This window comes from Podarcis liolepis, assembly GCF_965112155.1.
Source record: "Podarcis liolepis genome assembly, chromosome: 2".
In the NCBI taxonomy this organism is placed as follows: Eukaryota; Metazoa; Chordata; class Lepidosauria; order Squamata; family Lacertidae; genus Podarcis; species Podarcis liolepis.
In genome coordinates, this window is record NC_139555.1 from 89,304,237 (window position 1) to 89,318,872 (window position 14,636).

Genomic DNA, 14,636 nt, shown 5'->3' on the forward strand with positions numbered 1-14,636 from the left:
TTTTGTTGATCTCTTTTGTTCCATTTTTCTCAGGCCCCCATGTCTTCCCCCTAAGCCACAGAAAATGAGGAGACCTAGGCCTCTCTCAGTCTATAATCATAAACTCTTTAACGGCAATATGGAAACATTCATTAAGGTACTTGCTGTCTAACAGTGAGACTCTGTGGACACTGTGGATGTAATGGTAGCATTTTTTCTCTTCTAACTGCTGACCTGTTTCCTTCTCTCGGACCTGGCCTTTCCCACGCACTGCACATCACACCATTAAAGTGGTTAGTATGCCTCTGCCTCAGTGACAATTTCTATTGGTGGCTGTTGCTCCTCCTTACTGTAATAGTGAGGCACATCACTCCTATTTGTGCCAACTGGGAGGGATGAGATAAGTGTAATGACCCTTGTGGAACAGTATGGAAGCGCAACACTCTTTGTGCCTGTCAGCATGCTAATTGCAATCTGCCCTATCTTATCACTGCAGGCAGAACTACCGAGGTTTTATAAGCTGCTGTTTATATGAACATCCTGGAATTTAAATGCAGCATGCCTGCCTTCCGTTAAAAGAGATTTGCAGTGGATCAGAGTTAAACAAAAATCCTTAAAAGATTAGGGTGCTCAGACTGATATGGCTCTTTGTAATTTAAGAAAGGCAAGATGCTATTAGCAGAAACAAAATGTATAGTCGACGATTTATTCCACAGGCAGAAAACTCCTGAATGTTTGTTTTGAAGGAAAGTGACAGAGGGGAGAAAGTTTGACCCATGTTGAGGCACCCTTCCTACTCCCTACTTCTGGAAAATTCTGGGTGTCCACCTTTAAAGAATAATAAAGTCAGTGCTATTTTCCTAGGAAAAAAAGTGCCAGAATACATCATGAACACCTCCGTTGTTCTCTTAGAATGGCAATGCCGCCCACCTAAGAGATGCTGGAACTGAGTTCCAGTGAATTCCGGCTAGAAAAAGCCCTGGATATGATGATGATGATGATGATGATGATAATAATAATAATAATAATAATAATAATAATAATAATAATAATAATAATAATATATTTCAGCAACTTGTTCTCCAATGGCTGTGAGAAAAAAGAAATAACAAGCTTTGGCTCACAGTTTGTAAGGATTGAGTGGGATGGCGGGAGCTTTCTGTATACCTGTCCTGTGTATGGCTAACTGAATGACAAGCTAGGTATTTTCAGTATTTTATTTACATGAGCCTAATATAGTTGTGTTAAAACTGTTCAGCAAAGTTGTGCATGTCTTTAAATAAGCATTTGGCAGGCTCATTTTTACGTCCCCACTCCATCCCATAAAAGATTAATATGCACAACATCCGGGATTGCACTGAGTGCTACAGAAGAAGATGCATTGATCTCGCTGCTATTTGGAAAGAGCTATGGTGTAACAGACATTGAGGAAATAGAAGCTTTGAGTGGGCTGAAGAATTGCTGCCATTTTGGAGTCAATCTCCATTCAGCATTCAGTTTTATGCCTTAGGCACAGCTTAAAAATAGGATGCTGATTTAGGAATTTAGAAAGATTTGTATTCTTTAAAGCAGTACTGATTATTGCAAAGAGAAACACATTTTAGCTTTCCCATTACTATTATTCCAGCACAGGAGCAAATTGCTTTTTTAATGGCTCCAGTAGTCTTGACTCCAGTAGTCTTGTCTCTGATTTTGTGTATATACATGGGGAGCGGACAGCTATAAAAGTCTATGGTGCATATTAATCAAGTCAAGTCGAAGAGCTTGTCCTGCTCTCAGGACTTTGCCACCATAGGGTCTAATGTAAATCCCAGAGAGAAGTGTGAAGGCATCCAATGCAATTCTACTAACTAGGTGTGTCCCTTTAAAGCTGTCTGGGTGCAAGGCCACGTGAGGACCCATATATAAGCTGCTCTGAGATCTTTGTGGAATAAGTAAAATCAGGATGTGACATCACAGTTGAGTTTCCCCCACTTCTTTGAGCTACCTTCCTTCTTGTTAATGCCTAGCTTTCCCTCTTCCCTGCCCACTTCCTATTTATGGTACCACCTGAACTCAAGGAAGTTCCTTTTGTCATCCCTGTCTCCTCTAGCTTGACTTCAAGCCCTCGTTCTCCACCTACCCTTTTCCATTAATTTCCTATTGCGTGGTCCATTGCCTATGCCATCTTCAGTCACCTTTGAGGGGTTGACACAACCCCTCTCCATGCGCTGAATAAAGCCGTGGAAGGAGCCACATCAGCAGCCATGCCCAACCCTGCACCTATCACCTCTCTGAGCAAACTGCACCAGAAAGAGTCTTGCCAACTTTGACCATGCTCCCTCCTTGCATGGAAGAGCTCCATGCATAAAGATCAGTGCTGTCACGAAACCTGGACAGGAACTGTGAGGCATGAGTTCCCTGAGCAGTCAAAATGTTCGTGAACGAAGCCATTTTGTGCTAGTTCAGCCATTTGGTGTGAGGGGCTTCACAACTCCCAGAGCAATGTACCGATTAACATGCTTGCCCCAATATCTAACACTGCCACCACTTCAAACCATTCAGATGTATAATGTTCAGCCACCAGCCACCCAAAAAGTGAAACTGTGGATACCTTCAAGGGTAGAGTCTCATGATTATTTTTTATATGACAAATGGGTTGACACACAGGACTTTCTGGAACTGGCCCTGTAAGTAGGTGAAGAACTATCATATAACAGGGCCTCCAAGTCATAGAGTGACACCAATAGTATCAAACGCCACTTGAGAGATCAAGAAGAATAAGCAATGTTGCACTCCCCCAGTCTTTCTCCTAATGAAAGTCATCACTTTGGGCAAACAAAAGCCATTCCAGTACAAAAACAAACTCTAGAACCACTATGAAATAGGCCAAGATAATAATAATAATAATAATAATAATAATAATAATAATAATAATATCTTTATTGTCATTGCCCCCTTCGGGGACAACGAAATTACTTCATCCAACCACACCCGAAACTGACCAGCCACTACTTTTTAGCTGGTTCCTTCTAGTGAATATAAACATGGTAGGGCTATCAAATGTATTTTTAAAAATTATTCCAGTTACATTAAGCTTTATATTTTAATATTAATTAAATCAACATATTCAGTGTTGCGCCAAAGGAACTAATGCCACTAGAAATCTATCTGAAAAGGATTGACCCACTTCCAGTAAAGATATTCCTTAAGGAAACTAGTGGTGGTGAATTTTCAAGCAATAAGATTGCAGTGTCAAACCAAAGGAGCAGCTCTATGTTTTCCTAGAAGCAATGGCTGCTTCAGGGTAAGAAGAAAAAGAAAGCTTGCCTCCATTTAAACTGAGCTTTCTTAATAACTCCGGAGAGAGAAATATTACTCTGAGGTGATAATTCTATTTGTTCTCCTGTGATTATTTCTTATGCCCCAGGTGGCAAAATGGATGGTTAAGTACATCCTAAAGTATGCTCCTTTTTAAAAAAGAAAAAGTTGAGGTATATTCATTATGGGTCTCAGCCACAGGAAACAACAACAAAGAAATATCTACCCATTATGAAAGGTTTGCTTTATGTATAGATTGATATTAATACTTTACATTGTTTTCCACACAGAAGGCCTTCAAAGAAGCTTACAAAATGTCGAACTAAAATATAAATATAAAACAATGCGCATATAAAAATTAAACCAGAGCAGCAAAAAATAATAATCCAAACCACCCACAAAGAGGAATAAATGTGTCACAGAAACAAACTTCCAAGCGCCAACTAAGGCATGCCCATAACTTGACAGGCAAAATCTTCACTTTCCTGCCAGCAGGGCTATGAGATAGTCTTGCTGATGCCTGTGAATGTGGAGGTCTGAGGAGGGGGGTCTGTTGGAACAACTAAATATGGGGATGAGGAGAATGCAATAAATTATTATAAGAGTAATCTGAAAGTTGGTCACTGAGGACAAGAGATTGCATACTAAGCAGTTATATGGGGTGTTGGAGCTTCAACTAGATCCTTCTAAGCTGCCATTGCATTTGAGCTTTCATAGCCTCTGGAAGTTATGCTTACTTTAACTGATCTTATTCTTGCTTAACCTTTTCTTTTTTCCCTACTTTGCTGCTTTGTTTGCTTATCAGAGGAAGAAGGAATGCTCGAACCAGAAACCAGGTATTTACTAGAAGAGGCCCCCCCTTTCTGGGAAAAAAAAATCATATATGTTTATATAATATGAACATAATCTAAATTTAAGGGAAACAATTGTAATCCCTTGCCAAAAATACACTACACTCTTATAGTTCACATTAAGTTTTTAGTGATGGATACGAAAGCCAAAAGTCATGCAAGGATAACTTTCCCCCTTGCCTTCCTCTGTGATTCAGGCTAGCATTTCAAAAATGTTTGCCTCTAGGCAACAGTTCTTGGTTTGAAAACATTTGAATGGCACAACCAAGCAATAGTGCATTTTTACAGAAGGCCTGGCTCATAGCTACATTTCTGTAAAGTGATAGTTATGATCCAGCTGCATAATACTCCATACGTAGCTTCAGACTATATCAGCTTGATTCCAGGGACCAGCTTCTAATTTATGATTTTTCTCAAAGCTGACAGTATGTAGGATATGTGAAGCGCTGTTTCAAAAACTTGCAGCGATTGTTCTCTTAATTTATTGCTAACTCTTATGATTAAACTAATGGTGCTCTTTTCCCAACCTGAGACTTTTTGTGCAATCTTTGCTAGAATGTGTTTTCTAAAGCACTGATCAAATCAGTATGCTCATTTTTTCTTTATTTGATTGTTATTTCAAAGGATTCAGGACAGGCTATTCCACTTGTGGTCGAAAGTTGCATTCGGTACATCAACTTATATGGTAAGTTCTTTTGGTGGCCTCCCCGTTGGCTATAGTTTTTCTAAAAAACTCTCTGTTCAAGAATTTCTTCTGTCTGAAATGCAAACAGATATGCCTGTTTTGTTGCTTAATCATATGGGCCTGAGTCTTAATTATTGTTATTTTGTATAGCATTGATTTAGCATCAACACAATAACATTTTGTGTGTGATAAATTATTGGGTTGTATGTGCTCTTCCTGGCTATTGTGGACCTCAGTCCAGACACTTGTGAAAGAAATCAACTAATGCCTTTCCATCTATTGCAGTGTATCCAAGATCATGATAAAGTATCAGTGTTGTTCTAGTGCAGGGTAGGTGATGTAAGGCCCATTAACCATATGCAGCTTATTCAAGGTTTTCTCTGTTGGGAAAAATTCTCTTTCTCCCCCACCAGCTGTCATGGACTAGCTGGATGCAGAGGAATGGTGCGAGGCACCAGCTGAAGAACCCCCAAGGGAAGAAGGCTCAGAGCCAGAGGATTCGTGGTGGGACGATGATGAGTGGTCAGAGGGAGAAGAGGGAGCAGACTGGGAGGAGGGTGTGTCGGAAGCTGAAGAGATAACAGGACTTAGTGAGCAGGAAGAGGCTGCAGAGAGCAGGCCAGAAGCAGAAGCGGAGGCTGAAGAACAGAGGGGGCCAAGAGGCAGAGATGACACAGGCCGCTGCAGAATCCAGGGAGTCTCCTCCTCCTGCTTCAACCAGCTCCCCTCCCTCCAGTCTCTCCTAACTCGTAGGGAAGTGAAGAGAGTAGAGCAGAGACAGACAAGGCATCGGAGTCTCAGATTACTTGGGAAGGACTGGGGGGGGAGGCATAGAGAGCTATGGGAAGGCGGGGACCTTCAGTCATTGCAACTGCCTCATTGGGGCAACATATACAGTGGTGCCCCACAAGACGAATGCCTCGCAAGACGGAAAACCCGCGAGACGAAAGGGTTTTCCATTTTTGAGCTGCTTCGCAAGACGAATTTCCCTATGGGCTTGCTTCGCAAGACGAAAACGTCTTGCGAGTGTTCCGATTTTTTTTGCTCCCCCCCCTTTTTCTAAGCCGCTAATAGCCTTTTAGCCGCTAAGCCTTTAATAGCCGCTAATCCGCTAAGCCGCTAATAGCGCTAAGCCGCTAATAGCGCTAAGCCGCTAATAGGGTTGCTTCGCAAGACGGAAAAACCGCTAGACGAAGAGACTCGCAGAACGGATTATTTTCGTCTTGCGAGGCACCACTGTACTGGGCTGTTTTGTTTCTTTGAATAAAGAATTAATTTCACTGACGCTTTGTGAGTTGTTGCTGATCTGCTCTCAACACCCGCCCTGACACCCGCCAAACAACACCTGTCCAGACCATAGCAGTGCATTCACTGGTTTGTAGGCTGGGTGTAAGCCTTGGTGGACTGCGGATAACATCTGAGCCTTCAGTTGCCTTCCCTAGTACTAGAGCATTTAGAAGTGAAAATCAGTCCTAATTTACATTTTTCTCAATTATATTTTTATTCTTTCAGCATTATTATTATATTATTTGTTGAATGTATATACCGCATCATACCTGAAGCTCTCAGGGCGTTTTGCAGTGGAAATAAATGACTGATATTCTAAATTGAAATAAATGACTGATATTCAAAATACTGCAGTAAGCCTTTCTTTTACCTCTTGTTTTATGTCCAGGTCTACAACAACAGGGTATTTTTAGAGTTCCTGGATCTCAGGTTGAAGTCAATGATATCAAGAACTCATTTGAGAGAGGTATGTGAGAAGTCTGTGTTTCTCACAAAATGATGTGAAGCTGTTCCACCCTGTAGTGCAATACAAAAGCTCTAGTAAAGGGTGATGCAGTCAAGTATCTGTTGTATTCTGTTTCCCACATAGCAGAATGTTCTAGCCCAGATTGCAACATGTGAATACTGTTTCACCTCTGGATCTTTCAAAGCCTAAGACTGAGCTTTTACTGGCACAAGTTTTTTTAAGCGAAAGCCTCATAAGCTGTTTTCAGTGCCAGAATTCAGCCCAACCAAGAAGACACAAGTCTTGACCCTATGCAGAATGTCTTTTCTTCTTCTTATAAAATGAGTGTTATAAATATCTATTCCATTCAAGGCAAGTTTCTTTCAGAAATATAAAATACGACCAGATGTTAACATCCGCAAATGAAAGATAAATACTTCAGTGTGCGTTTTCCTGTCATGTTTTATCCTATGGTACATATTTTTAATGCGTGTTTGGAGCCAAATACTAAAGTCAGAGAAGTTTAAAATCTGATGGATAACTACACTCTAATCCATGTATGTTTAGTTCAGAAGGTACAAATTAAGTCAGTTTGCTTTTAAAAAAAAGACTGAACTAAGTTATCTTCCATCCCTGTATCTATAATATTTAGCTATGTTATAATCAAGTTATGATGAAATTCTGTTCACAGCAGTTTGTTGTCTATATTGTTTCATAAGACCAAACTCTAAACTATTGGGCATATTACATGCTGAGCAGAGTTACCATATTTTTCTGTGAATAAGACACCCACATGTATAACAAAACCCTTATTTTTTGGAACCCCAAATTAAGAAATCAGTATTTTAAACATCAAACAGAACAACTTTGATATTTTATTTAAAAATTCAAAGCACTGGCACCATCATGGCAACCCTCAATGGTGCCTGGGGGGGGCAGCAGTGGACCACCAGCACCTGAAAAGTTGTTGAGCTTTTTTGGGGAGATCGCTCAAGCTGGGCACCTGGAAAGGACAGCGGCTACAACTTCTTTACAGCAGTCATGGGAATATAAGTAGTGTTGTTTTTTAAAACTATGCATTCACCATTATGTATAAGATACCCCCCCCCCAATTTTTTTTTAATAAATAAATATAGCAGAAAGCATTGTCTTATACATGGAAAAATTCAGTATCTTCATGAATCATCTGTAAAATAGGGAGGCTGAAAGAATATCAAATGGCTTAAAATTTTCTCTATGACTCCACATTATCCTGATGTCAGTAACCTCTGATGTGTTATAAGCTAGTGCCATGCCATTTAAAACAATATTGTATTAAATGACTGAATGAAAGAATTACTCTGATCTTTCCCTTTGCTTATTAAGTGCTCTGGGTTTTCTGCCTAATACAGAAGTAGAATTTTATGGTATAAACTTTTATTTATTCATCCAGGTGAAGATCCCCTTGCTGACGATCAAAATGAACGTGACATTAATTCTGTTGCTGGGGTCTTAAAGCTGTATTTCCGAGGACTGGAAAATCCACTCTTTCCTAAGGAAAGATTTCAAGACTTGATCTCTACTATAAGTAAGTACAAGTCAGTGATTTGTAATGAACCATGCCAGTGAACAGTGCAAGTCATGGTATCTGTTGTTCTCTCATTTACTTCTGTATCAGGAGGTTTTTAATGTTTGATGTTTTACTGTGTTTTTATATGTGTTGGAAGCCACCCAGAGTGGGTGGGACAACCCAGCCAGATGGGTGGGGTATAAATAATAAAATTGTTATTGTTATTAGTATTAGTATTAGAAAACCATGTTCTAGCAACAATAGTAGGTCCACTTTTCTTCCTTTACATTCTGGTTGCTTTCTCACCTAACTATTCTCTGCCCCGACTTTTCTACTACATTGCCAGGGAGTATCAAATGGAATCAGTACTGTAGTGCGCGCTCTCTCTCTCTCTCTCTCTCTCTCACATCTAGTAGGGAACTCAGGTGCTGAGTGCCAACAGCAATGTAGCAAAAAATGGGTCCTCTGAGAAATGAGAGTGGGGTATTAGCAGGCTTGGGGAAATGCCAAAATTTTCAGAAATACAAAAAGAAAACCCCTTCAGGGAAAAAACAGGAGAACAACTGCCCTTAAGAGCCCAGTTAGGAGGAGCATGCACAGTAGCCACGGAGTGCCTGTTCAGGGGGGAGCAGAAGGTGTGTCTGTGTTAACGGAATATCCTGGAAGAGTGCATGACTGACTCATTGGAAGACTGGCCAGGAGCACTCCACATTGGTTCAGGGCCCTGTGTGTGTGATAATTTCAGTGTAACAGATTTATGCGGTGTATTATATTCTGACACTGTTCTAAATGGAAGAGCAGATATTTCGTGTTTGAGAGCTGCTCCTACCTGAACTCCCACCATCCGGTTTGAACAAAAAATGTAAAAGGTTAGAGCCAAAAAAATTAGAAATACAGCTTATCATCTCATACGGCTGCAAAGGAAGAAAGGCTTGCAGAGTGCAGAGCAGCCTTCTTTTCTCTGGAGCTTAAACTGCAGACTGCCGCACAACAGAGAGCTGATTTGATTTCCCTTGGCCGGTGCTAACTTAAGCTGAGAGACTTTTGGCAGCGTATAACGTTGTGCATGTCACAGGGCATTTGCATGCTCTGAGAGTCTGCAGTGCCACATAATCCACTGTTTATTATGTGGTTGGGAGGGAAGGCTCCCTCTCGAAACAAACAGGAAGTTCCCTGTCACTTGGGCTGGAATGAAGACTGGAATTTGCATGAAACTCTGATGTGGAGAACAGCAGCAAATATGAATACAAATTCATGCAACCTAATGCCATGCAGTGCCCAGTCAAGATGGACCAATTAAAATTGCATACCAATGTTCAAGCTGCTTTTGAATAAGGGCTCTTTTATATTCATAAAGCCAGCTTGTGAATATTTTTTACATATCATTTATTTATTGTTAGCTGTTTTGATAACCATTATGTTCTAAATGCAGTATGGAAAAAAAGATTTAAATAAAATAAATCATAGCTTGACTTTTTCAAATTAATTTTTCAAATTAAAATTATTCTTTACTTTTTTTGAACCAATATTAATGCACAAAATGTCTTTTGTTAATGAATCCTAGGGCCTCCTGGGGAAAATATACAGTAGCTGAACAAGTATACTTACATTGTATACTTTAAAAGGAAAGGTTGCTGTTTGGCTCCATAGGGAAAAAAATCCACAGTTGGACAATGTCTTTATTAGGACCAACCAATATGTCACAAAATCCTGCCCCCCTTCCAGAAAAGTTTTTTATTCTACCAATAACATAACCAAACAAAATAAGAACAGGAAAGTAATGGGAACAAAAATAAAATTCAATAATTCACTTTAGAGCTGTTGATATACATCAGAAAGTCAAAAGAAAACAAAGATACAGTGGTACCTTGGGTTAAGAACTTAATTCGTTCTGGAGGTCCACTCTTAACCTGAAATTGTTCTTAACCTGAGACACCACTATAGCTAATGGGGCCTCCTGCGGCTGCTGTGCCGCCGCCACATGATTTCTGTTCTCACCCCGAAGCAAAGTTCTTAACCTGAGGTACTATTTCTGGGTTAGCGGAGTCTGTAACCTGAAGCGTCTGTAACCCAAGGTACCGTTGTATATTACAAGAAGGGTCAGAAATTGATTCTAAAATGGAATGCTCAAAATTGGCCGTAGAGTTAATTTACAATCTCTAATGTGGGCAGAACATATTCAGGTATGTTCACAACAAAAGCACTAAGTATCCTGAAGTGATTATTGGATTTTACTCCCATCCCTGCGGAAAACACAAGCTTTGAGACTGTGCTGTTTCTGCCTCAGCCTCAAACTGCTGAAAAAGCTGGGCTGAACGTTTTGTCCCAAATCTAGTATATACAAGTGGAACCTGCAACAAAAGGTTGCAGTGTGCAGTGCTATGCCTAAACACAGAATACTCCATTCTATTACCTCCCTCTTTGGTTTTGACCAGGCATAGGCAAACTCGGCCCTCCAGATGTTTTGGGACTACAGCTCCCATCATCTCTAGCTAACAGGACCACTGGTCAGGGATGATGAGAATTGTAGTCTCAAAACATCTGGAGGGCCGAGTTTGCCTATGCCTGGTTTTGACCCTCCCCCCCCCCCCGGCAATTGACATGCCTTGCCCATTGCGCATACTTGGTCTCCACCGGATTGTAATAGGGTGTGTTTTTTGTACTTCTTCAAAAGGGTATTCCCTAACCTGATACTTCCCTCGTGTATGGATGGTGTTTTAACTATATAAGGATAGGAACTTAGAGAATGACTTTACTATTGACACAAGAAATATGGCACTTCAGCAAGATGTAGCAACGAAGAATACTTCTATTCAGAGTTTCAATCCTTCCATTTTACACACACCTGCATTAGTTCTCTATTCCCCCCCCCCCCATGATCAGTCAGTGCAACAAAATTGTTGCCTCAGGGAACTTGTTACACAATGTTGTAGGAGGGGGAACACAAGGAAAATGAAAAAGTACAGAAGTCAGATTGAGTGTTGTAGCCACAAGATCAGTTTGTAGTCTCGCTTTTAAGACTGAGAGTCTGATAGGTGCTGCAGAAACCTGGCTATACACCTAGGACTGATTTTGTGATAGAGAAGCAATAGTTGTTCCTCCCTTTTTAAAAAAAAAAACAACCAACCAACCAAACCAAAACCAGGCTGTTTACCGAGATTTGTCCCATGCCTTAAGCAAAACACACAGGTTCCTTATAAGGCAGAGAACAGAGCAACAGCATCAAAGCTAGAAATGAATTTTGCTTGGTGTGTTAGGTAAAAGTATCAATTGAAGCTCAAGTGTCTACAGTGGTACCTCTGGATACGCACACCTTCAGTTGCGTATCCTTCAGGATGTGAATGTGGCAAACCCAGAAGTATTTTTCCGGGTTTCGCCACATGCGCAGAAGCGCTCTACTGCACCGCATGCATGCGGTTGTGGAAACCTCATGATCTGACTGGAGCTCCGAAACGGATCCTGTCCACAACCAGAGGTACCACTGTATTCCCTTGTTGCTGGAAATGATAGAACTGTCAAAATGCAAAGTCCATCTCCAGGCTGCAAAAAGTTTTTTCCCTCTGGTTATAGATTCCACCCCAATACTCAATTTTGTCCTCTTTTATTGGAAGTCCTCTGGAAAGTAAAGCCCACAGTTGTAGCTGGCCACTGTACTTGTAAATGAGTGAGCCCCACTGATGATAGTTGGGAGTTTTCCTGAAAAAAGCATTTGATAGACTTGTGACACCCAGTATGTACTATTGAGGTATCCTCCCACAGCTTTAAATCATTGTTCTGTTCTCCAGGGTAAGCATATATAAGACCTCTTATCGGGCTTGTTATCAGACTTCGGTGCACTTTGTTTGGGTGGAGCCCCAGTAGTGGTTAAGAGTGGTGGACTCGTAATCTGGTGAACCAGGTTCGCGTCTCCGCTCCTCCACATGCAGCTGCTGGGTGACCTTGGGCCAGTCACACTTCTCTGAAGTCTCTCAGCCTCACTCACCTCACAGAGTGTTTGTTGTGGGGGAGGAAGGGAAAGGAGAATGTTAGCCGCTTTGAGACTCCTTCGGGTAGTGATAAAGCGGGATATCAAATCCAAACTACTACTACTCCTCCTCCTCCTCCTCCTCCTCTTCTTCTTCTTCTTCTTCTTCTTCTTCTTCTTCTTCTTCTTCTTCTTCTTAAAGTTTATGCCCTCAAATGTGAAAATCAAGTACCTATCTCACAGATAGAGGCAGGTGCAGGAAATAGCTGTTGAGGGCTGAAGTCAACTATCCCTGCTTGCGTCTGTAAGAGAAACATGAGCAACAAAACTCCTTGGAGTTGGTCTGCTAATTGTGTGTGCCTGGTTGTGAACCTCAATGGACTGCTGTACGTTCTTATGTTGCAGAAATTGAAAGCGTTGCAGAACGAGTGCACCAGATCCAGCAAATCGTTATTACCTTGCCACGGGCCGTCATCATTGTCATGAGATATCTCTTTGCTTTCCTCAACCAGTGAGTCTTTTCACCCGCTGCTTACTATTTAATGGAGCCGTAAATTCCCTTCCCTTGTAAACTGCCTTCCTTTTCGCTTCTCCTCCTCCTCTCTCTTTCCTGTTCAAACCCAGTCCTTGGGCAGTAAGGGAGGGGCGCCACTTGACCCTTGATATCTGCAATGGCTGCCTGTCACTCACCTGGAGGAAATGCCTATGGAGCTCCTGTTTGTGTTTAATAGTTGATGGCTTGGTGATGCTGCTGTGGGTTGCTTGTCTTTGCAGCTTGTCACAGTACAGTGATGAGAACATGATGGATCCTTACAACCTGGCCATCTGCTTTGGACCAACTCTGATGCATATTCCAGATGGGCAGGATCCAGTGTCCTGCCAGGCTCATGTCAACGAGGTCATCAAAACTATCATAATCAATCATGAAGCCATCTTCCCTAGCCTCAGGGAGCTGGAAGGACCCGTTTATGAAAAATGCATGACAGGTGGCGAAGAGTACTGGTAAGGAGATCAGGATTAAAATGTACATTTGGTATATTGAAAGTATATATTTTTTAAAAATGAATGAATGAATTGGACTTGACCCAATTCATGCTGTGGTCCTCTATGCCTGCTATTTGTATTGGTGCTTATGACAACTTTTTCTTGGATGCAAATAGCAGGTGCAGGAGGTCTGATCCAGGTTGGTTTTAAAGACCCTTATCCCTGCAGGCAGAATAGAATGTTAATCCAGATCATTTCTCTGTGTCTGCAGTTTACTTTTAAGAAACCAATTGCTATTTGAGCTAGGAGATAGTAATTTATGCTATCAGGAAATGCAGGGGTATTACTTTGACGCACCTGCTTTTAAAAAAATGCAGTACAAAGAATCACTCCTTTTGTTTTTAAGTCTCTTTGACTTTTGTTCTAACCCCACTTACCTGGGAGTGCATCCCATTGAATTCGATGGGACATGCTTCTGAAGAAACATAGTCAGGATTGCACTGTTAGTAGCCAGAACAGATTTGAAATAGTGTTGTATCTGCTAGAAGCTAAATAGGGCTTCTGACTTGCTGTTATTTTGTGAATATATGCTGGATTCCAGAACAAAATTCCATCTAGTCCAGCATCCTACATCCCACAGGGGCTCCAATAAAATGCTTTCTGGAATCTCATAAGCAAAGCAACAAGGCAAGAGCCCTTTCCCACTTTTGTTCCGTATCACATATTCATTGGCATGCTGCCTCTGAATGTGGAGGTCCTATATAACCATCATGGTTAATACCCATTGATAAACCTATTTTCCATTTAACATACCTATTCTATTCCTCTTTGGAGCAGGGGGAATGAGTTCCATGTCTTCAGAAACCTACCAGTCTCTTCATATACTCCTTCAAGTAGGACTAACATTGGATGCAACCTAAGCATATTTTCATTTATTAATATAAATGTTTAAGCTACACTTTCATTAAAAAAACAAACAAACAAGATGGTGTCCAACGTAAAAAGATAACCTTACAATAACATCAATAAAGACTGGGTTTTCTTTTTTAAAAAAATCATGTTCCAAGTCCTGTCTAACCCGTACAGCTTTCCAGTGATGTCTAAAAGAAGGCAGGGATGACTAATTCAGATCCTCTGGTAGGGAATTCCACAGCACAGGGCCTGCCATGCTAAAGGCTTAGCCCTTGTTAAGGCTGCCCAAACCTCAAGACTTGCCTGCTATTGTGGAGATGTGTTTCCTGGGGCCCTCAGTGTGGCACTGTAGCATTTGAATTGTTCCTAAACTTGTCTGTGAAAAGGACGAAATTTGCATGTGATGTTATCACAGTTGCTGGTGATAGACCCTCTCTTCCTATTCTCCTTACAGCCCAGTTGGGTCTTAATTGACAACCTCTGGAGCGAAGGGGCAAGTTCTGGGTAGTGACAGTAGTAGCATGTGGTGATAGTCAGAACTTGCATGGCTCTTCCTTTATTTCCCGCTCAGAAGGCAGCTGGTCTTTACAGTGGTTTTTTATGAGGGATTGGAGCAGATGGTGATGATTGTGTTGACAGCTTGCTTGGGCCCTGCTCACCAGTCACTGTTGGCCTCTGTG

The 14,636-nt window shown here is 41.2% G+C and overlaps 1 protein-coding gene across 3 annotated transcripts in view; it reads left to right on the forward strand.

Annotated features, from left to right (window-relative positions):
• The window catches only part of SRGAP3 (SLIT-ROBO Rho GTPase activating protein 3), a 211,050-nt gene that overhangs the window by 167,109 nt on the left and 29,305 nt on the right, over positions 1-14,636 (forward strand). For 2 of the 3 annotated variants that reach the window (XR_014522914.1, XM_083491294.1), the window contains exons 12-17: positions 34-136; positions 4,755-4,815; positions 6,491-6,568; positions 7,980-8,114; positions 12,466-12,571; positions 12,835-13,062. Coding sequence is in view for 2 of the 3 variants with exons in the window: in XM_083491294.1 (XP_083347420.1) it covers positions 34-136; positions 4,755-4,815; positions 6,491-6,568; positions 7,980-8,114; positions 12,466-12,571; positions 12,835-13,062 (711 nt within the window). In the remaining variant the exon portion in view is untranslated. Of the gene's footprint in view, positions 1-33; positions 137-4,084; positions 4,116-4,754; positions 4,816-6,490; positions 6,569-7,979; positions 8,115-12,465; positions 12,572-12,834; positions 13,063-14,636 lie in introns of all 3 variants that reach the window. The other variant, XM_083491295.1, reaches the window with a different exon arrangement.